Source organism: Schistocerca serialis, chromosome 5 (genome assembly GCF_023864345.2).
Source record: "Schistocerca serialis cubense isolate TAMUIC-IGC-003099 chromosome 5, iqSchSeri2.2, whole genome shotgun sequence".
Lineage (NCBI taxonomy): Eukaryota > Metazoa > Arthropoda > Insecta > Orthoptera > Acrididae > Schistocerca > Schistocerca serialis.
The window spans coordinates 470,404,673-470,428,860 of record NC_064642.1 but is presented as its reverse complement, the minus strand read 5'-3'; the positions used below and the strand labels follow the sequence as shown (position 1 = coordinate 470,428,860).

Here is a 24,188-nt window from a genome sequence, read left to right as displayed (position 1 = left end):
CACGATTTTCTAGCCCTCTGCGGTCCAATCGATACGGTCATAAGCCCAGAACAGGCGCTGCAGGCGATGTCGTGCTGTTAGCAAAGTCATCGCGTCGGTCGTCTGCTGCCATAGCCTATTAACGCCAGATTTCGCCGCACTGTCCTGATGGACCCGTTCATCGCACTCCCACATTGACTTCTGCTGACTGTTAACACTGACAACTGTACGTGTACGCCGCTGCTGTCGGTCGTTAAGTGAAGTCTGTCGACCACTGCGTCGTCCACGGTGAGAGAAATTACCTTAAATTTTACGTTCTCGGCACCCTCTTGACAATATTGATCTCCAAATATTGAATTCCCTAACGATTTACGAAATGGAATGTCCCATGCTTCTATCTCCAACTACCATTCCGCTTTCGAAGTCTGTTAATTCCCGTCGTGCGGCCATAATAGTGTTGGAAACCTTTTCACATGAGTTACCTGAGTACAAATGACATGTCAGCCAATGCACTGCCCTTTTATACCTTGTGTACGCGACACTACCGCCATCTATACATGCCCATGACTTTTGTCAGCTTAGTGTATCACACGCGTCAGCAGCATTTCATCTGGTATGTAATTTGTTCTAGTGAAGAGTATTCTTTCTATTCTCTTTACTTCTGTCCAAATATTGCGCCATCGCCCCATAAATTAATTGCGCGTTACGAGTAGGTGGCATTAGCGCGACATTCGGAAGTTCCACAAATCATATTTCTTGGAGCAGTAAAAGGCCTTATCTAATATTATCCATTACGGATACATGTGACGTAACGGTTGTTAAGGTCTTCGCTAACACACTGAAGTGCCAAAGAAACTGGTATAGGCATGTGTTTTCAAATACAGGGATATGTAAACAGGCAGAATACGGCGCTGCGATTGCCAAAGCCTATATAAGACGACAAGTGTCTGGCGCAGTTGTTAGATCGGTTACTACTGCTACAATGGTAGGTTATCGAGATATGGGTGAGTCTGAATGTGGTGTTGTAGTCGGCGCACGGGCGATGGGACACAGCATTTCCGCGGTAGCGATGAAGGGTGATTTTCCCGTCGACCACTTCACGAGTGTAGCGTTGATATCAGGAATCCGGTAAAATATCAAATCTCCAACATTGCTAGGACCGGAAAAAAGATCCTGCAAGAACGGGACCAACGACGTTTGAAGACAATCGTTCAACTTGACAGAAGAGCAACCCTTCCTCAAATTGCTACAGATTTCAATGCTGGGCCATCTACAACTGTCAGCGCGCGAACCATTCAACGAAACATCATCGATATGGACTTTCGGAGCCGAAGGCCCAGTCGTGTATCCTTTATGACTGCATTACACAAAGATTTACGCCCCGCCTGGGCCCATCAACACCGACTTTGGACTGTTGGTGACTAAAAAAATGTTTGCTTGTCGGACGAGTCTCATTAAAAAAAATGGCGTGTGACGAGGGCGTCCCGTCGGGTACCCCGCTCCCCTGGTGCAAGTCTTTCAGTTTGACGCCACGTCGGCGGGGATGAAGTGACGATGATTAGAACAGCACAACACCCAGTCCCTGAGCGGAGAAAATCTCCGACCCAGCCGGGAATCGAACCCGAGCCCTTAGGATTGACAGTCTGTCGCGCTGACCACTCAGCTACCGGTGGCAGACGTCTCGTTTCAAATTATGTCTAGCGGCTGGACTTGTACGTGTATGGAGCCAACTTCATGAATCCATGGACACTGCCTGTCAGCAGGGGACTTCAAGCTGTTGGAGGCTCTGTAATAGTGTGGGGCGTGTTCAGTTGGAGTGACATGGGACTCATGAAACGTCTATATACGACTCTGACATGTGACACGTACGCATGCATCCTGTCTGATCACTAACATCAATTAATGTCCATTGTGCATTCCGATGGACTTAGGCAATTCCAGGAGGACGATGCGACACCACACACATCCAGACCTGCTACAGTTTGGCTGCAGGTACACTGTTCTGAGTTTAAACACTTCCGCTGGCCACGAAACTCCTCAGACATGAACATTATTGAACATATCTTTGATGGCTTGCAACATGCTGTTCAGAAGAGATTCCTCACACTTGTGCTCTTACGGATTTATGGACAACCCTGCAGTATTCATGGTGTCAGTTGTCTCCAGCACTACTTCAGACATTAGTCGAGTCCATACCACGTCGTGCTTTGGCACTTTTGCGTGCTCGCGGCTGCCCTACACGGTATTAGGCATGTGTACCAGTTTCTTTGGCTGTTCAGAATAGTTGGTAGCATTCAACCGTATTTCAGGCCTACACAAAGCCCAACAATGCGTTTCGAGAGACAATTCTCTCATCATCAGATTGTACAACGAGCTCTTGAAGTTAAAGTGTTAAAAAAAATCTACGAACAATAATAGCTGCGGCGTTCATCATGTAAATTTTAATAAATGGACATGGGACTGTGGAGCCATGTCTTACATTAAAATAGTCGATATATGGCAGTGGTCGTCCCGTCTCACATCGCACACTGCACTGGCTCGCGTCCTACATTCATGCTGCGAGTTCCGAGAGTGTTAAGTTGGCGCTTCTGCAGAGGTCAGGCGGTTGTTGTGAACTGACATGTCCACTGTATTACTCTGTAACTGTAACTACTGGCTCAACTATAGCGCTGTTCTATTGGTCGCCTATTTTACCTCGTTTCATAAATCTACGATCTTCAGCATCCAGCTATTCCTCAAAGAGGTGACACAAATTTGTAATCATGTATCTGCTCTAAGATAATTCTACAAAGTCTCCAAGAAAGTTCATTTTGTTGCCTTTCATTTGTGCGTTCAGAATATTGTCATGCTTCTTTCACCACGACTGGTGATCGCTAATTCTTTTAGCAGGTCTGGTTTCCTCCCTTTATTTTCTACGTGCAAGATTTCCTTCTTCTTTTGTTCGTTTAAGGAGATAGCCTGTTTTATATATGTGATACGCAACAATTAATTTGTCCTATTTACTTGACCTGAGTGCATCAGTATGTTTCTTGTACCTGAGCTAAAAAGTTCTTCCTGTCTGTCCATCATGGGATACGTATTAAATTTTACAAACTTCAAATCTTTTGAATTTATATATCTTTTTACTGACATTGTGATTCAGATTGTGTCTCATTAGATTATTTGTCTGGAACGATATTTTAACGCTGTACGTTTTGAAAATGAGCTGTGTGTAGGTCTGAAATACTGTTGAATGTTACCACTTACTACTGCACGATGAAAGGGCGTAGGAGATCAGACTAAGGGACATTAGACGTTTCCTAAGAAAGTACATTCAAGAGGGTACAGTAGTATGAGCTGCCCGAGAAACGAATGGATACAGTAAGAGGAATACTATATAGGCCGTGTTATAGTAATAATAATAATAATAATATTTTTTATTATTATTTTGAGCTTTTTGTCATTACGGAGACTTATCTCCAAAATAATAATTTACTCGGAAATTACTATACAAAGAATAAACGATCTTAAACTATATTTTCAAAATATTCCTCCAGGTGTTTCGATCTTGTGTGTCCTCTTCCTCTGCGCCCATTCTCCTCATTGTGTGCTGTACATTTTGGTGCCAGGTGGTCATAGGTCGTCCTCTTAATCTCCTCCCATCCGGTTCCTACTCCAGTATCAATTTTGGTATTCTGGCTTCCTCCATTCGTCGTATGCCCGTACCACTGTAATTTTTTCCTATCCATTGCGTCATATATTATTTCTTTTATTTCCATTCTCCTTATTACTTCGGTGTTCCTTATCTTCTCTTTCCTGGAGGGACTTGACGATCTTCTCCAGAAGTCCATCTCTAGAGCTTGTAATTTTTTAATGTGTTTCAGGTTATTTGTCCACGTCTCCGTTCGATACCAAACCATACTCTCTAATATAGATTTGTACATTGAGTTTTTTGTTCTGCTCATTACCTTACTGCTCCATAAGACTGAGTTAACATCCCAATGACCTTCCGTCCGCTACTAATTCTTTTATCGATTTCTCTGATTTTCCCTCGATTTCTAAAATGGATCCCAAATAATAACATTAATAATAATAACTATAGTAGTAAGAAGAAGAGTGGTGATGGTGGCGGTAGGTGTAGAGCACCCAACAGCGAGGATATCAGTGCTCTTCCTAAACTCATTGGAGACGAATGTGTATTTTTTTATTTTATTACTTTTTAAAATTATACATCAAAAGCTAAAACATAAAATGTAATTCTCAAACACCCTGCTACATTCTCTCTCACTCGCACTCGCTCTTTCACACAGAAAATCAACAGACATATGCCTCAAATAATTCTATGGTTAAAAAACACAGATCATAACTACACAACAGCTAAAATAACGTAGCAACTGTGAGTGGTTGCGTAATAAAATGGAGGACTTATCCTGAAAACACATTAATGTCTTCTTCCTAAGAACATCATTACTGATATCGTTACAGTATTATTTCTATTAAAAATAAATTCTTTCACTTTTTGTATTTCCACAAGAGTTTCTCATAATGAGATATCTGGAAATACTAGCAAGCTCCTATGTTAGCCTGTATGAACGTGACACTCACACTGCCTGTCTGTTGCACTCACCTTTCCAGTCTCCTTGACGGCGACGGCGTTGAGGTACTCCCTCTCTTCTGCAGAGATGCGCGGATGCTCGTTCGCATTTTCGTATACCAGGAACCAGCACACCACAGAGCATACGAACCCAAAGGCGCCTGCAACAGTACAACAAAAACACCACTGATGGTAAACACCACAGTGAGATACTGTGCACATTGGAAGTACTATACGCGTCATTACGGGGACGCCTTTCGCCTATTGTAACGTACCCGAGGTTAGTTTACCATATTATATTACGAACTTATTGCAATGTGCACAGTGCTTTACGCGCAGTGTCTCCGTCGCCTCTTTCTTAGAGGTTATGTCGTTCGGGTTACAGTTCAGCAATTAGTAGTCCATGATAGCAGTGTAGTTACTGCACAGACAACAGTAATATTTATGTAAGCGCTGGTACGTCCAGCGTATAGATGCAGGGGGGATGCACAGTCTTCGGAAGAGACGGTGTAAACCTGAAAGGGGTGAGACGCGAGGAGATTGCTGTACAACAACTTCACTAGTCGTTTGATTTTAACACAGAAACGTCGCAGAGAGAACGAAAGGAATTTCGCCCAGATACTTCACGGTTTCAGGTACAGTAATATTTCATTCGTGATACTAGCAGTGATGAGGAGTTACGGTAGAATGCTGTTTACCTCTGGCTTGTTTACTGTTAATTCTGAGTAGTGTCAGGGCCATTTGGGTTTAAATAATAATTTTTGCTCTCTCTGCTGCTCATGTTACATACTCATGTTATGACATCTCATCTACAAATGGCGGAATCGCACAGACTGGTAAACTGACTGACCCTCTGATCACGAGGCGCCGCCATCATCCGGACGAAAGGAGGCGCTATTCTCTGCTGTAATTCGATTAAAATAAGTCTGTGTTTGACACAATATGTCAGTTGCGGTGGACGACGATGCCGGCCATATAGTCACCACTTCCACATCACGCAACCTGCTACACTGGCAAACACGACCCTACCTTTCGACTCGCAGAAACGTCAGTGACAGACTTTTGATTGGACTTTACGTAGGTATCTCTGTTTCAGTTACTCGTTGATGTACACAGAGTGAACCAGGAGTAAAGGTACATACTTTGAGGGATGGCAGTGTTGGTGATTTTAAACAAAAACTTCAGATATGCATGTACCTTCTTCTTAACAGTATCAGAGACATACAGCTGTTTGAAAATCACGGGCGTCAGTCGCATGTCCTTCTTCACCAGCACTCACATCTGAATACAGTGAAGGCGACATTAGGCTACGTAGTGTTGTCTTTACCAATGATTTCAGTGCGCACTTCACTTGCGCAATGTTATTGATGAGCAACTCATCAAAAAAATGGTTCTGAGCACTATGGGACTTAACAGCTATGGTCATCAGTCTCCTAGAACCTAGAACTATTTAAACCTAACTAACCTAAGGACATCACACAACACCCAGTCATCACGAGGCAGAGAAAATCCCTGACCCCGCCGGGAATCGAACCCGGGAACCCGGGCGCGGGAAGCGAGAACGCTACCGCACGACCACGAGCTGCGGACAGCAACTCATCGGTGTAGTTGTTTGAGATAACCGAACTTAATACAATACAGTATCTTGACTTCCTTCAAAATGTATTATCAGAATACTAGGAGGATATTCCTTTGGTGACACAACGGAGCTCCTGCACGACGGAGCTACTGCACATTCCTTGCGGTCAGTGGCACAGTATGTCACTGAAACCTGTCCTGGTCGCTAGATTGGTCACCGTTCAAATGATTCAAATGGCTCTGAGCACTATGGGACTCAACATCTTAGGTCATAAGTCCCCTAGAACTTAGAACTACTTAAACCTAACTAACCTAAGGACATCACACACACCCATGCCCGAGGCAGGATTCGAACCTGCGACCGTAGCAGTCCCGCGGTTCCGGACTGCAGCGCCAGAACCGCACGGCCACCGCGGCCGGCTTGGTCACCGTGGAGTCATTTCCTGGCCAACAAGATCACCCGATCTTACTCAGTTAAATTTCTGTTTGTAGGGTTGGCTTTAGAGCGAAGTCTACGAGCGCGAAGCCGATACAAAATCGTTCAAATGGCTCTTAGGACAATGGGACTTAACATCTGAGGCCATCAGTCACCTAGACTTAGAACTACGTAAACCTAACCAACTAACCTAAGAACATCACACACAGCCATGCCCGAGGCAGGATTGGAACCTGCGACCGCAAGAGCAACACGGTTCCGGACTGAAGCGCCTCGAACCGCGCAGCCAGGAGCGGATACAAAAGGAAGACCTTCTCGTTCGTGTTTTGCATGCATGTGCTCAAGTAAAGGACCGTACCAATGAGCTGAGACAGCAACACAGCAGCTATCTTCAAGAGCTGCAAAACGAATGGTGGTTGAAAGAGGATTTTTTGAACTTCGATTTTGAACAAATGTACACAATTAAACAAAACATTAGATTGCAATGTTTCATTTACTATTACCTGCATTGTTTCCATTAGCTTCCTCGGAAACTGTTAAGAAGAGGACATATGTTCATATGTCGGTTTTTGTTCACAATCACTAATACTATCACCCCTCAAAGCATGTACCTCCTGATTCGCCCGTTGTATAACAACGTACGAAAAACAACACTGTACAGATATCAATGCTATGAGCCAAGTCGAGAAATTTTGACCTCTAAGTACATGAAGTGGATGACTACACTGACGGAAATGGAATATGTTACAGTGTGAAGTACCTGTCCGAAATTCATCAGTCTTTATGGAGATGTTCATAATATAATGGGTATTCAGTAATTATGCTTTCATTCTATAAGGAACTGACTTCATTACTAACATCAGTATGAGGTGTGATATCCACAGGTACGATGCACTTTCGTATTCGTTGTGGTATGGAAGCAAATAGCCTCTGAATGTCATCTTTAGAAATTTCTTGCAATGTCTTAAAAACATGCTGTGTTAGTACGTGAAGGTGCCGGCTGGGAGTGGTATGGAAACATATATCTTTCTATCGCATCCCAGTTACACTATCTGCTCAAAAATATGCGAACAAATTTTGGAGGACATTAATAGGAATTCCCTCCACCGTTCGCCTTCATATAACTTTAATACATTTAATGTGGTGTGTCGGTGTCTAAAGAGGCCTACCACCCCAATCTGCCTCTGGAGCTGACACCAGAAGAGGCAGTTGGACGCAGAGGTCTTGAATGAAGTCGACTCATTCCAAAGGTGCTCAATTTGCTCAGTGGGGTTCTGATAGAGACTCTGGGCATGGCAATCCATTTCAGGAATGCAATTGTTCACAAACCATTTCTGCACGGAAGCTGCTTTATGACAGGTTTCATATCATGCTGTTATGGACAATCGTAGTCTCTGGATTCTTCACGCTGCTATAAACTACGTTCATTTCTTGCCAGATATAGCGTTTGTTTACACGAAGTAAGAAGTCCACTCACTGACCACGAAAAGCATCTCCATATCGTATCACCAAATCCTTCGTGCTTCACTGTCGCCGCTACACATGATAGCACGCAACGCCCTGCAGGCATTGGCCTAATGCGAAACCCATCCATCGGATTGCCACAGGGCATAGCGTGATTCATCTCTCCAGAACACTCACTTCAGCTCTACACTGTCCAGTGGCGTCGCTTTGTACAACTCCTGAAGCGTCGCGTAGTACTCACTGCTAAAATAAGTGTCTTACGAAGAACTGCTCAACCATCCTACTCCATTCTTTTGAACTTCTTAGGCCACAGTCATTGTAATAACTGGACAGTTGGTAGCACTTTGGAACTCACGAGTGATTCCACCCTCCACAATGTTTCACGTTAGCTGTGCATCAGTACATGAGGTCTGCCTGGTCTTCGTTAGCTGCGCTTATTCCTTGCGCCTCCACTTCACAATCGCATCACCGACAGTCGATTTAGGGAGCTTTAGAGCGGTTAAAATACCCCTGATAGATTTGTTACTGAGGTGAGAGCCAATGACTACTCCAGGTTCGAAGTCACTGAGCTCTCCTGACCTACCCATTCTGATGTTTTTGCTTCTCTACCGACAACACAGTACTGCTCAAAAACATTTGGAAGTCTTCCAAGTAGACTGTTTTTCACACCTGTCCAGTATATCTTGCATGATTGGTCTAGTTTGGCCTTACAGGCTATTTTTGGCCTTACAGGCCACCTTCAAGTGAACTAGATTTTGAAAATGGCCTGCCTGGCCTAACTTGGCCAATCGTGCAACATATAATAAATTCAATATTTGTGAAAAATAGTCAATGTAAAAAACTTCGAAATGTCCTTTAACAAATATATCCGCCATGAATAAGAAGATCGACAGTAATCCTGGTCTCACTTTACATTGGCGAGCCGGACTCTCGTGACATTCAGTGGTCAGTTCCACATTAAATAGGGGTGTCCAGATGCTTTTAATCAGATAGTGTATGTTCTGTGGCTGACAAATCAGGTGCCCAGGTGACCTGCACAGTCATCAAACCTTTTGTAGCTCTGCCTCGTGATGGCTGGGTGTTGTGTGCTGTCCTTAGGTTAGTTAGGTTTAAGTAGTTCTAAGTTCTAGGGGACTGATGACCACAGCTGTTAAGTCCCATAGTGCTCAGAGCCATTTGAACCATTTGAACCAAACCTTTTGTAGTGTGAACAGCAGTGTGCACACTTGCATTATCCAGCTGATAAATTGCACTTGGTATACTGGCCATGAAGGATTTGACAACAGTGATTAAAATTCTTAACACATGGTGGCGAGCATACAACTACCCTTGAACAGTTACCAAGTCAGCTCTTTAGTCGTAACCAATGGCTCAGCATACTTTGGTTCCAGGAGTTGGAGAGGCATGGATCTCTAGAGCCGCTCCACTATCTGACATGTAAGTCGTCTCTGACTGCATACTACGCGACTAGTCATACAGTGTGAGCGGTGAACGACGTATGGCAACTCGAGATATCAAGTAACCTGTTACCAATGGTTCATGGCGACACACTGCTTGTAATCTCTCCCCTTATTTCACCTTTTGTCGTCCATTCTTCAGAGACAGTGGAACAATTCTACGATCTACCAGTTGTAAACTTCTAAGGCCTCGTACCAACACTTCTTGTCACACCTCCTGTCGATTCAGTCTGCTATCACTGCACTGCAGAGTGCAGTCTGTCCCGTATCCCTTACGCCAATGATTCGACTCCTCTCAAAGTCCAAAAGATAGCGGTATGCTACATGTGCAAGTCCTCTAGGCATGCTGTGTTGCGCCCACTACCTGTGGACTCCAAGCATTCTACATCTACATCCATACTCCGCAAGCCACCTGACGGTGTATGGCGGAGGGTACCTTGAGTTCCCCTATCGGTTCTCCCTTCTATTCCAGTCTCGCATTGTTCGTGTAAAGAAGGATTGTCGGTATGTCTCTGTGTGGGCTCTAATCTCTCTGATTTTATCCTCATGGTCTCTTCGCGAGATACACGTAGGAGGGAGCAATATACTGCTTGACTCCTCGGTGAAGGTATGTTCTCGAAGCTTCAACAAAAGCCCGTACCGAGCTACTGAGCGTCTCTCCTGCAGAGTCTTCCACTGGAGTTTATCTATCATCTACGTAACGCTTTCGCGATTACTAAATGATCCTGTAACGAAGCGCGCTGCTCTCCGTTGGATCTTCTCTATCTCTTCTAGCAACCCTATCTGGTACGGATCTCACACTGCTGAGCAGTATTCAAACAGTGGGCGAACAAGCGTACTGTAACCTACTTCCTTTGTTTTCGGATTGCATTTCTTTAGGACTCTTCCGATGAATCTCAGTCTGGCATCTGCTTTACCGACGATCAACTTTATATGATCATTCCATTTTAAATCACTCCTAATGCGTACTCCCAGATAATTTATGGAATTAACTGCTTCCAGTTGCTGACCTGCTATATTATACCTAAATGATAAGGGATCTTTCTTTCTATGTATTCGCAGCACATTACACTTGTCTACATTGAGATTCATTTGCCATTTCCTGCACCATGCGTCAATTCGCTGCAGATCCTCCTTCATTTCAGTACAATTTTCCATTGTTACAACCTCTCGATACACCACAGCATCATCTGCAAAAAGCCTCAGTGAACTTCCGATGTCATCCACAAGGTCATTTATGTATATTGTGAATAGCAACGGTCCTACGACACTCCCCTGCGGCACACCTGAAGTCACTCTTACTTCGGAAGACTTCTCTCCATTGAGAATGACATGCTGCGTTCTGTTATCTAGGAACTCTTCAATCCAATTACACAATTGGTCTGATAGTCCATATGCTCTTACTTTGCTCATTAAACGACTGTGGGGAACTGTATCGAACGCCTTGCGGAAGTCAAGAAACACGGCATCTACCTGTGAACCCGTGTCTATGGCCCTCTGAGTCTCGTGGACGAATAGCGCTAGCTATTCCTACATCAGTAGGAAGGACATTTTTATATACTGCATATAAGCTTGCATGAGGATCAAACTGTAATCAGCATACCCCACTGGAACAGAAATACTGATCAGTCTGGTAACGCTCTTTCAAGGTATTTAGGGGGGTAGTACTTCCCATTTCCATCAATGTGTTAAGAGAGTGGAGAGCGGAGAGGCTGACCTGTGACGTAGAAGATGGAGGGCCATCCGCCGAGCGCGGTGGCCTGGCAGAGGACGCCGGACAGCGGGAAGATGACGACGTTGGCCAGCGGGAAGCCGGTGTAGGCCACCCCCATCAGCGCCGTCCGCTCCTCGGGCGCCGCCCAGCGGGTGTATAGCTGGTACACGCTCGGAAGGCTGAAGCCCTGCAACACCCAGGAGGCGGGAGTCGGTCACTCATTACCATCACCGGTAGCCGATGACTCTTACGATTGTAGCGACAATTCCGGCAAATAGTAGATACAGACGAACAAATATGAAAGGCGTCCAACATTGTACCACATTCTGGAAACATCCCCCAGGCTGTCGCTAAGCCATGTCTCCGCAATATCCTTTCTTTCAGGACTGCTAGTTCTGCACGGTTCGCAGGAGAGCTTTTATAAAGTTGGAAATGTAGGAGACGAGATACTGGCAGAAGTAAAGCTGTGAGGACGGGGCGTGAGTCGTGCTTGGGTAGCTCAGATCGTAGAGCACTTGCCCGCGAAAGGCAAAGTTCCCGAGTTCGAGTCTCGGTCCGGCATACACTTTTAATCTGCCAGGAAGTTTCATATCAGCGCACACTCTGCTGCAGAGTGAAAATCTCATTCTGGAATCACTGTACCACATTACCGACTGATATCCAATGTAGGATTACGTTCAGTATTTTCTCATAAGTAAAACTGCTACAAAGAAATTTTGTCTGACGGCAATAGCAAACCCTTCATTGCTACAAAGTCTTTCTCGACGTAGTCCTTGGACAAAAAGTGCTGAGTTAGCTTTCCCCGTTCGGATAAATTTCCACGTTTTCGATTATTGCCTCCATCGTCGTCAACAATGGCTTGAACTGAGCGTTCTGGAACTGTCGAGGTATTGGCTGGAATCTGATTGGCTGGATTACATCACAGCACATGCTGAACAACCTACGTGTCCAGAGATTATGTTCGCAATTGCTGCCCTGGGTCGCTTGCAGTGCCTGCATTTATATCAGGTGCTAAACTGTAACCAGTCTTTCTCTCTGCTCTTTCTTTATCAATTGGACACTTCCATCCATTGCTAAGTGTATACCTGGTGTCATCACATAGACTTTTTTATAACACCTCCCTAATCTCAGAGTCCCAATACTTCAATGTGTGAACCAGAATTCTCGTATTTTCAAATGTAATTTTGTGTTTATTTAACAGGCTGAGCTTGGCCACCGCTGATTTTTCAGAATTCGTGGTTTAAGATGAACAATGTAAGAGAAACGGTAGATTGCTAGTCACTGTAAAGATGACAGATTGAGTTGCAGTCAGGCACAACGGAAAGACTGTTGCACATTTAGCTTTCGGCCGAAGTCCTCTTCAGAAAACAAAGCGAGTGCGCGCGCGCGCGCGCGCACACACACACACACACACACACACACACACACACACACATGGCCAGCGGTCCCGGTAGCGCTGACTGGAATGCAACTGTCACGTTGAACGAAAGCAGCAACATGAAGGGTTGGGGAAAGGGAAGGGATAGCAGTGCGTAGGTGGGGAGGGAGAAGAGCGCTGTTTTACCACTAGGTGCAGTGTTGGAATGTTGTGGGACGGGGAGACGGGGAGGGGGATGAATGACGAGTGGAAAAAGAGAGGGTTATTTCTCTTCCACGTTTCATTACAAATGTTTCCACAAAGTTTCAAAGTCTTACAATCACTCGTTTTTGGCGAGGGGCCATATTAGTAGTGAAAGTTTAACTATAAGCACCACATAAATGGTTTCAAGTACTAACAAATCTTCAGAATTTTTCGTCAATAATTACTTGCGGGGCTCTGTAGCTGGAAAGAACTGTAAGTTACACGTTACAGAAGTGTAGTAAAGCCAACAATGTTGCTACTATCAGAGTTTTGTCTGAGGTGATAGGAGATTCTCGCTCGAGGATGAAACACACGTACACTTTCCTGCGTGGATCTAGGGAAATCAGTGAGTGTTGCTTCTAATATGCGATACTGTGAATCATAGAAAAACTAACACAGAAAGCAACAAACAATAAGTGAAGGAATAAAGGAATATAAAGACTTTAAAATTTCCACTGATGATGACCCCATGATGAAAAGTCTTTGAATGTATGATAGTACAAACTGCGTTATTACAAGAAGATTGTTTATTGTGCTTTCATAAAAACAGAACGAGCTGTATTTCTCCAAAATATATTACCACTATAGCTTATGCATTACTTTTAAAAAAGATGTAATTGTCTCCCATTGCGAAGCACAAATTTTAAATTTGGCTCAAATGTGCCTACAATCTTCCTCTGTAATAGTACAAAAGCGTGGCGCCCTGCGACGTCGATACTTCAAACAAGGTGTCGAAACTTGCAAAAAAGAAAGGCGACAGCTCTGAAGTTGATTTCAGGCGTAAGGTGGGTTTATGACAGCACATTGGCACTGAATGCCGTCACAACTCTGCCCAACGCCGTAGTGGGCCGGTCACACGACTGGGAGGCTGTCACACCCAATCTTACCCACACTTCACCCCTTCTTTCGATGCCTCTGCTTTGGAGGTCAAAACCGCGACACACAGCTTTGGAATCATGCAATTTTCTTACAGTGGCCGATGAAAATGTTGATTCCCATAAATTTAGAGTTCGAAAACGACAGTTCGCAGTGAAGTAAGCAACTGTACGACATTCTTGCCAATGTTCGACACTACTGCCCCCCCCCCCTCCCCCAGAGGATTCAACCCTACTCTAAGGACGTCTTGGAGTTACAGTCCCACTGAACGTGGTCTGATCCTTTTGGTGCGAAGTGCGATCGCAATATTTTTCTCTGGTGTAGGGGATGAAACTGCTAGGGACTATTAAATATCATTCGATAAAATTTGAACGTTATCCGAAGCAGCAAATGGAGTTTATACTTCTCCACTCCTCGTTTTTCATACCCTTCTGTGGAATGCAGTGCGGCCGCATTTTTTTCTGGTATACAGGATGCAACCAATGGGGACCATTCAAATCCATTTGACGAGATTTGAATGTGATCCGAAGCAGCAACTGGTGTTTATACTTTTCCAATCCTCCTGTTTCATGCTTTCCTATGATATAATCACAGATGGATGCAACACTGAAATATGCGTGAATAAAAAGGGAAAGGGTCCCTCCCCCCCCCCCCTGCAAAGACCCTCCACTGCCACCCATGCGCCTCCCTTGAGCATGTTAAAAATGTACCTTTCAGAGACCTCGACACTCATTCAGCTGAGTGATGCCTTGCAGCTGCTCTAACGCCTGAGGCAGGCAACCCCACCTAACAAGTGCCGAAGGGATTGCCTGCTTTCAGATGCTCGAGCAGCTATGAGGCATTACACATCTGAATTGATGTCGAAGTCTCTGACAGGCATATTTTTAACATTCTCAAGAAAGGCGCATGCGTTGCACAGAGGTTCGACCTCTAAATGTGTGATAATCAATGACCCAAGGAAGGAGGTGATTTTATTGACGCTATTTATGCCATCTCCTGAGGGCTCTTTGTGTCGATTCTGAGTGGCGGTGTACCTGAAATGTTTTCCTCGTCCAGTTGGCACTGCGCTGACTGCAGGCACTGAACTGAACTGTCTAACTGGTGGTGTGCAACTGTTTGAGCATCCGTTTTTCGTCTTTGGACACCTAAAATCTGTTCTTTACGAAACACCTATCGAGACGAATTTCGCGAATTATGGCAACATCTGATGCAATTCTGACTTTGCCAGGGGTGTATGAAAGGATGTGACAATCGATAGGCATACACGGTTAAATCACACCTCGTGCCGAACGATAATTGATGTGGACAGGGGTTGTTATGTGAAAGTTTCTTGTTATGATCCAATCTATCAGCCCTTTCGCTTTTACATTAATTTTAGAAACACCCTGTAAATTCATTAATATGGCGAAACAAAAGCCATTCAAGATATTCTGAAAAAAAATGTTCTAAAATTTAACACTTCAGATCGTTTTTATAAACGAGACGCTCCGGGACAGCCGAGAGCGTTAAAACAGCTGGTTCTGGGACACGGGAAAGTGCGCTTTCTCGGGATCGATCACCATATTGAAGGAGAGGGGCAGTGAGCCGGCCAACCTAGGTGTGGTTTTTTGGCGGTTTACCACATCTGACTTGGTGGGGAAACGTGAGAGAAAAAGTGGCCAGGGCGGGAAAACGGCCATTACATATTTTTGCCCGGAACAGTGATGCTGCCTGCCGAGAAGTGGTCAGAATAGTTCTAATATACACCGTAACTGTTGTCATTGAGTTTGAGAGAGGAAGCTTGTTCCGTCATTTTTTTAATAAAAACTTTTCTGATTTTCATTTATCTGTTGTACGGTAAGTTATTAGTATTATTCTTGTTACATTACCTAGGCATAAAGTAATGCTTGTTTTATCACATCATTGTTTAAAGAACGTATTTTGGCCTGAAAATGTAGTACCTTGTTGTTTCATTCAGTTTGATACTTTTCTCAGTGAACCACTAAAGTGAACATGGTGTCCGATTGGGAAAACTGGCACACAACACATTGGGAAAAGGGGCCAAGGTGTTCATCCATAATAATATAGCTCAAACTGACTTCTAGGCCCTTTTATATACAATGTTATCACCTTACATTCTATCCCTTTGCGACGATTTTCAATTAATTAATTTGTTGTTGTTGTTGTTGTTGTTGCGGTATTCATTCCAGAGACTGGTCTGATGCAGCTCTCCATGATACTCTATCTTGCGCAAGTTTCTTCATCTCTCAGTACCTACTGCAACCTAAATCCTTCTGAATCTGCTTAGTGTATTCATCTCTTTGTCTCCCTCTACGATTTTTGCCCTCCACGCTGCCCTCGAATACTAAATTGGTGATCCCTTGATGCCTCAGATTATGTCCTACCAACCGATCCCTTCTTCTAGTCAAGCTGTGGCACAAATTTCTCATGTCCCCAATTCTGTTCAATACCTCCTCATTAGTTATGTGATCTACCCAATTAATCTACAGCATTATTCTGTAGCACCACATTTCGAGAGCTTCTATACTCTTCTTGTCTAAACTATTTATCGTCCATGTTTCAGTTCCATACATGTCTACAACACAAATAATTTCAGAAACGACTTCCTGACATTTAAATCTATAATGGATGTTAACAAGTTTCTCTTGTTCAGAAACGCTTTCCTTGCCATTGCCAGTCTACAGTTTATGTCCTCTCTACTTCGACCATTAATTTATATTACTTAAAAACGTTATATTTTGCTGAGTACAAAAATCTGATTGTACACGGTCTGCTCTGGCCTCTTGGCATTGTTTCAGGCACTACGGCATGAAGACGCCTACAAAATTTGTCCGAAAACAATAACAACAAACATGGGATGCTGTTGCTATGGCACTGAGCAAGTTACACTCCTAGCTAGGGAAAAATGGAAAATATGCAAGCCTTCAGAAAAATGCGTATGGTTTCTATAAATTAGTTTATACTGCATATAAAAATATTTTATGTGGCACCTTATAGACATAGACTCAAAACGTGCAAGCGGCAGGCTTGTATCAGTAACCATGGTATGGTGAAAATTGTTTTCCTTAGAGGGGGCCACTATACCCCATTTTCCCCTAAATACTGGACAGGTACCCACATCCTCCCTCAGATAAAGGCTACGCAAACATTTAGAAAACTTTCTCACACTTGAACATGAGAACACTACATGCAGTCAGACGGGGTATACGAATTGCGGCCCGGACGATTGGTGGTGGTGGTGGTGGTGGTGGTGGGGAGGGGTTCATGGGGGTGGGATGGAGAGTAGTGGTATCAGGAAGAGCATCCGCCAACCCACTACACCTAACAGGGCCAAATTCGAATTAGCACATCTTCCGCGAGGAGACACGGTGCAAGGTTAGAGAGAAGACGTAGCTTTTACAGACGTCTTTATTTATCATTGGAAGCACTGTCTGTAACCAGCATGGCTGGCGGAGAGTGTTTGCTCACGTTGTCCTTGTAATATCAAAACAATTTCCTTGAAAATTACGACGTTGACGTCAGATTAATTTGCCTAAAGACATAACCCAGTGGTATGACACTCAATAAGCAGGGAGGACGCCGGTTCAGATCCTCCTGACCATTCTGGAGTAAGTTTCCCAAGATTTCCCTAAATCGTTTAAGGCGAATGTTAAGATGGTCCGCTCGGAACGGACGTGATAGATTTCTTTCTACAAACCGAAGCTTGTGCTCCGTTTATAAAAACCTCATCGTCGACGACAAGCTAAACAGCAATGCTCTTTCTTGTCTAAGATTTGTCTGAAATTTTCCAATTAAAAACGACTGTATGTAACGTCTGTCAGCGGAAATTAAAACATTTGGTATTTTGTGTTTTCAGTACAACACTAAAAAGTTGTTAGTCACAAAGCCTTTATCACGGTCACGCTACACAAGGAAGTTCCTTTACTTTTACGCCAGAATGCTTCATGAAGATCAGTCGTGTATACTTCTGAGAAACTAGCTTCTGCTACCAACTGGAAAATAAAACTGTACCACACACATTTTTGCGATAGTACGTCATATTTCTTACTTTTCTACAAAGGGCTATTCAAGTAATGAACGGACTGAAGTAATATTCTTAAGGTGAGGAAATCCGTGTAATGAACTATACATAATAGTTAACCTGTTTGGAACACGGAAGGTCTGTGATGAAAATTGGGAAAAAAAGAAGATACGACCGAAAACGATTCTCGGCTAAATTGGTTCTCCACTCTTCAAGAGCTAATAACTTCTCTAGCGCAGTTTATCAGCTATAAGGACTTGAGTCTGAAATATAACGTACATTATGGGAGCTAATAGCGTATGAAAAGAAATTATTTTTGGTTTTAAACTGTTTATGAATAAATGTAAGGGCCTACTTTCCTACGCCTTTTTTTTTAAGAACTACATCTACAGCTTGAAGGCTGTATCTCCTTCCTGGACATCCAAGCTGCTGCATTGTTCGTTTTGCAGATCAGGGACTTGAAGCTAATAAATTCCTATATAATACGTAGTGGTCAAGAATCGAAGGACGCGGCCTTCGTCTCGCACGAGCGCTATAATTATACGCAATAATCGACTACCTTTATTTCATAAAGGTCCCTCATAGTCATTTTCAGAGGGTAAGCAATGCCGCAAAATAAAAGGCAAGCTGATACAGGCTTACTCAGCAAAATATACTACTCTAGATGCACATTTTGTGCGGAACAACTCAAATCTATTATGTAGTCAAGGACCTTGCCAAACTTATCCTTGGTAAATGCCTCGTGTTACTCGTTGTTAATTCTTTTCTTCCCGCCATTGGTCTCAGTAGTATTCGCATCGCTTTTCTTGTGACCTGATTTCAATTACAAGGGAGTTCATAACGCCTCGTTTGTACGATTTTTCAGCGACACGTTTTACTTAGAATTATTTACTAATATTTAGTCTCGCTCCTCTCTCTAGCGTGATAGAAGTAACTACAGCAGTCATAAACATCTATGCCGATCGCATAATGCTCGATTGTTTGTTATAATGCCTTCATACAACATTGTTTTCTAGAATGTAAAAGGTGCGTTCGATCTTGAATTATTTTTAAAATGTCTAGAAATCGATCTGTCGATGTAGCTGTAGCGACGTGGAGCTAATTTGAAAAGAAATTAGTAACAGTTTATCTGGGCATTTTTCTACAATAATTAAAATGACCCTGTGTAATGGTTCTATAATCCTCAAGGCAATTATGCTGGTTTTGCTGTTAAAAAGTGAATTTATATTTTCTGTTCTGGTGTTTGTGTTATGTTCTAACAAATAAACATTTATAACTCGATTTTCTTTTGTCATTATCATAGCAGGATTAAAAAAAAAGAGATAAATGAATTTCAGTATGGTTGAAATGAGACAAGTATCGGAGGTATAGACAATTTAATAACTTAAAAACTGAGAAAGTATAAAGTAATATTTTGTGAAGTGTAATATTTTGTGAAGTGTGGCTGTAAGTGTATCGAAACTAATGTACAACGTGCGTTCTTCACACTAGGGCATTCACAGAAACCATATTCACGTGAGTGGATTGGGCGGAGCTATGTTTCAGTATTGGTTTGTTTCATATTTCTGGACGGGTCTGTCGCTTCCTCTCACTAATTCACTACTGTCTCATGATTCGCTGCTTCGACGCTGACGTCATGGTATCTTGGTAGCTTCTCTTGGTTGCTGATAATTGTAGCTTATTTGTATGCATTCCCACTACTGTGGGAACCATCACAATGACACATTCTTTCCTAGGTTTGAAGGTACAGAAGGTGGCCTAATATACTCTTGACTCGTTTCTCTGTTCATAATCTTGCGTTAAATAATTGCAAAAGAGTTCATGGTATCAGAGGGACAGATGAACTGTTAACTTCTCTAGGGTATTGAATCTAAAATCGCCAATAAGTGCAATACTATTACATGATCACGTATCGCAATGTCTCCGATATTCTTAATGAATCTCACGATAAACTGAAAGGAAGCAACACATAGTTATTGCATTTGTTTAAAGTAGGATAACAGGTATATTTAAGAAGATTCTTGTGAGCTGATGGCTAGAACAGGCGAGAGGTATTGTAGTAACAATACTGCAATTATTTTCTTAGCGATTTAACTTATTAATTAAAATAAAAAAGCCTTGCGTGCCGGAGACGCGAGTGAGGGAGGAGTTACTGAATATCATTCCCTCTGTACAAGAGAAATTTTGGGATGGATTAATTTTACTACGCCAACTTTCAAACTGTAACTATTGATCGTGCCCAAGATGGCGGTGACTAATACAGGGCCTACTTGATTTGAAGGAGTACTGCATCAGCCCAGGGCACCTTTCTGGGAGGTAGTACGCGGCTAGGTCCGGCCATGTAATGGCAGTCTAACGGATCTGTAGAATTTCCAGAAAGATCGTTTGCAAGACGGACACTTGTTACTGTAGGAACCATCTGGGCGAATGCCTTGCGTCATCCCGAAACTGTGAAAAGAGCAGAGTGTAAGGTTTACTATTTTCGAAACGTAAATGACCTGGAATTCATGCTATCCGAAGAAAACTGTCGATCGCCGCCTGCATAGTATGACGAGATGCTACGGCCCACAGGCCAGCTAACAGACGCCATTGTTCCACTGTCAATCATCGCGGTCACTACATCTCTCTCCCGCTCGTCTCTACCCTATAGTGGCTTCCTTAACATCATTTTTATTTCAGTTGACGCTTAAACAAACGCTAAAACTGAGACCGAGTAATAGTGCCTTTTCCCCATATTCTAGTTCTTAGTATTCGTTTCCTTGTTTGTTTGTAACTCTTGACTTCACTCGTTAACTGAAATGTATACCGCACGTACATATCAGTCAATGAGTCAAACTGAGCGGCTCCTATCGTTATGACTGTGGTAGGGCCGTTCCTTGTCAACTAATTAAAAATGTTTAAATTGACTGCTTGATTTAGACCTGTAAGTCAGACGCTTGTAAGGCCACACGGTAAGTGGGATCAGACCAGTTTGACGTGTTTGTAAAACACGGAATGAGTCTGACATATGATTCTGACATTTTGACTGTCGGCGGATCTGACAAGATGTCGGACGTACTTTGCACTGAAGCTTCGTCCCCCCCCCCCCCCCCCCACCCATGTTAAACGAGATAGAGCTTTTATTAAAATTTATTATTCTCATTGTATCCTGAATTTACGCACTGTAAACTGCGATCAAAAAAGTATATGAATAAAAACTAAAGACCACCGGCAGTTACCAAGGTACAGAAATGTTACGTCTTTTCCAGTTTACATCTCAGGAGGTAAGAAGAAAATCAGTATTGCATGCACAACGTATAAGCAAGTGTTCTATAAAATAAAAAAAAATAAAATAAAAAAACTGAAGCTCTCCAGTTCCTCCCCAGACGATGCGCTTATTCTTATGTTGTGGTATTTAATGAACTTTCATTAGAAGACGGAGTAGAAGAGAACAGATCTTCGCATAACTGTGTTCCCTTTTTCAGTGTGAGTGCGAAATTGTTTCAATAAGTTATCAAAAGTTTGGCTGTCCATTTCGGAGACAATTGGTGTAATCATCAGATTGTGATTGCAATATGTCCTTCAGCAGATTTTCATGCGTATATCTGTCTCTCAGTTTATACCATTCCGCGGACTAGTGTATTGTTTTCTTTTTCTCCTTCATACAGAGAGCTAACGTCAGTGCAAGAAATTCTTTTCTTTTTAACCATTCCCAGTACTGTTAAAGCACTTCATGACACAATACGCGCAGCGTGACAGCTGCTTATAAAGTGAGGTTAAATTTGATAAACTTTATTCGTACTTCAGCGTGCGTGTTTCACAAACTCGTGCATAGGAAACAGCGAATTTGACAAACAAGTGTGTCGTTTGCAAAGTTCCTCAGATCGGCGTGGCTGTCATTGTCAGTGCCAGACAGGCGGATAAACGTCTGTAACCTGTATGAGAGACAAGAGAGGTCTGCAAATTCCAGTTTCGCGTGTCGGCTATGGCGGACATATTGCTACCGGACAATGACTGCGAAAAGGCTGAATACTTTTGTTGAAATGTATGATGACCACAATGCTGTCTTGTAACTCAATTTATTCACAGCCGGTTACAACCATAATGCTATTTTCACAGTGGAAAAAATCTTTTAGTCAGGCACCATCACATAGCATTCATGCTTTTCAAACCTGACATGCAGGACATCGAATGATCTGAAAAAACGTAAGAACCGCAAGTACTCAGCATTACAGCACTGAATCAAACAAGAAGCAGACTATAAACGTAGGCTTCCGCGGCCGTTGTCACACTCAATAAAATTTTTCCGGGTTTGTGACCGCATTGTCAATATATAAAACTACTGATGTTTCGGTCTGTGTTGGAAGCGACCTTCTTCAGGGTGTTTTGGTTTAAACAGAGACACACTGAAGAAGATCGCTTGCAACAGGGACCGAAACGTCGGTAGTTTTACATTTTGACAATGCAGTCACAAACCCGGAAAAATTTTATTGGAAGAGCAGACTACTGATAGCTCAGATTAAAAGTAACAAGGAAGCTCTACTTATCAGTCAACTCTTGTTGACACCCACATAGTGACTCATTCAGTTTCCTGTCAATGTGACTATAACTATCGTAAGCAGGAACTCATAGCTCTCCCGCTGCCCGGGCTATATTTAATAATGGTCAGAGACGGGGGCGGTCCGTACGGGGCGGGGGATCCCCGTGATTTCTGGCTCTTTGCCTCCCCGTCCCCCCTCCCTTCTCGTTCTCGACCCCGCCCCCACTGCGTGATAGGTCACCGCGGCCGGACGTTCGCATCGCGCGCCTCCATCGACCATTACACTTGTAACACCGCTGCAAACTTGTCCGCAGCGTGTTTCGTGAGCCTCCTTTGCCGGGCTTCTCAAATGCAAATGGCTTGCCCTGCCACGTCAGCCATGTTTCTTCTGTATTCCTTTTTTATTTTCCTGTTCTTTCGCCGGGGAAGTACCACAGGAACTCTTTTTACGAAGAACGTTTCTCTCAGTCCTTACAGCCTGTTCCGCCGGCGAATCATTTACAGAGTGAAGTCATATAGTGTTATTCATCACCTCGAAATATTAAAGTGATGTAATTAATTCTGCATTCCTGTTACACTCTGAAGTCCCGTCCCCACTGTAGCATCGACAGCACTTTTACAGTGCTCTTCGCTATTTTGTTTTGGCTTCCCTAGCGACGTGATACGGTATTACGGCACAGGGATTTCAGTGTGTACCAGCGTTATTGACTGTAACTGCAAGCAAAGAAAATATTAATCAAGTAAATTTATTTTTCGAGGCGATCATTAAAACTGTATGTCTACATCTCGCATATTAGTGAACGAAAAATCTTACTTTTCATATTGTTCGCATATAGCAAGGTAACTTTAACTGTTGAATGAAGGTAATGTTTGATTTAATAATCTACATGTACGCACACTGTCTAGTCAATAGTATCTGCACATATGTTAGTGGATGCTAATATGGGGTGGCAACTTGAACTTTGCTCGGGTTACCTAGGAGCCGAAACCAGAGAAGGTAGTGATGTTGGACACTGGGGTCTGGAGCAAAGTCGATGTTCTAACTCATCCCGAAGGTATTCCATTGCGTTCAGGTTCAAACTCTGGCCAGACCAGTCCACCAGTCCATATCAGTATTGTTATTGTCCACAGATCATTACCTCACAAATTCTGCTTCATGATATGGTGCATTGTCACACTGATTGAACCATCGTCTCCGAACTGTTCATCTGTTATAGTCAGTACACGGTACTGTAAAACGTTTTAATATCCTTCAGATTTAGCGATTGCTTCAACCTCAATAAGGGCATCATACTCCAGCCACAAAAGACGCCTCCTACATACTTCACTGTTGGCACTACAGATGATAAGTAACATTCTACAGTCATTCGTCAAACCCAAACCCGTCCATCAGATTGTCACATGTCGCAACCCACTCCCAATTAGTCTGACTGGCTGTACGTTTTGTACGAAAGAACGTATACCGTTTGGCAACTACATTGACTGATTCTTTGAAATATGCATCCAATGCAGACAAAATTTCTTCGTAGGACAGAGTCGCTACGTCGCGTCGGGGAAATAATTTCACTATCACACGGTAGGTGGACACTCCAACACAAGAAAGCAAAAAAGGCTGCCACTCATTACCTTCAATTCTGTAGGCGGCGAGATGGAATCCAAATTGGCGTGACCACTCCGTCCAGCTTTCCAGTGCCACCTCAAAAAGACGAAAAGTTGGTGCAACTGCGTGTTGTGACTGCGGGAGCGGTGGAGCGGCGGCTGCCGCATCGTTTTGCATTGCACGTTGACCCTGAACGAGCTGTCCAAGGGCATCCAATAAGGCCTGCGTCTGCTGATTCAGCAAGCGATAAAATTCTGACAGTACATCTGGAGATGGTGGCGAAGCCATTACAAGTAAATCAGGGTATCAATACGAACGCAAAATCTTCGTCGTCAAACTGTTGCGACTTG

At 43.3% G+C, this 24,188-nt stretch overlaps 1 protein-coding gene across 5 annotated transcripts in view; it reads right to left on the bottom strand.

Annotated features, from left to right (window-relative positions):
• LOC126481363 (uncharacterized transporter slc-17.2-like) overlaps window positions 1-24,188 on the bottom strand; it is a 643,476-nt gene that overhangs the window by 55,764 nt on the left and 563,524 nt on the right. Inside the window, exons 6-7 of one of the 5 annotated variants that reach the window (XM_050105066.1) lie at window positions 11,205-11,388; window positions 4,586-4,713 (exon numbers count right to left, since the gene is read on the bottom strand). The exons of 3 other annotated variants lie outside the window; for them this stretch is intronic. In XM_050105066.1, the coding sequence (XP_049961023.1) occupies window positions 4,586-4,713; window positions 11,205-11,388 (312 nt within the window). The remainder of the gene's footprint in view (window positions 1-4,585; window positions 4,714-11,204; window positions 11,389-24,188) is intronic. One more of the 5 variants, XM_050105065.1, reaches the window with a different exon arrangement.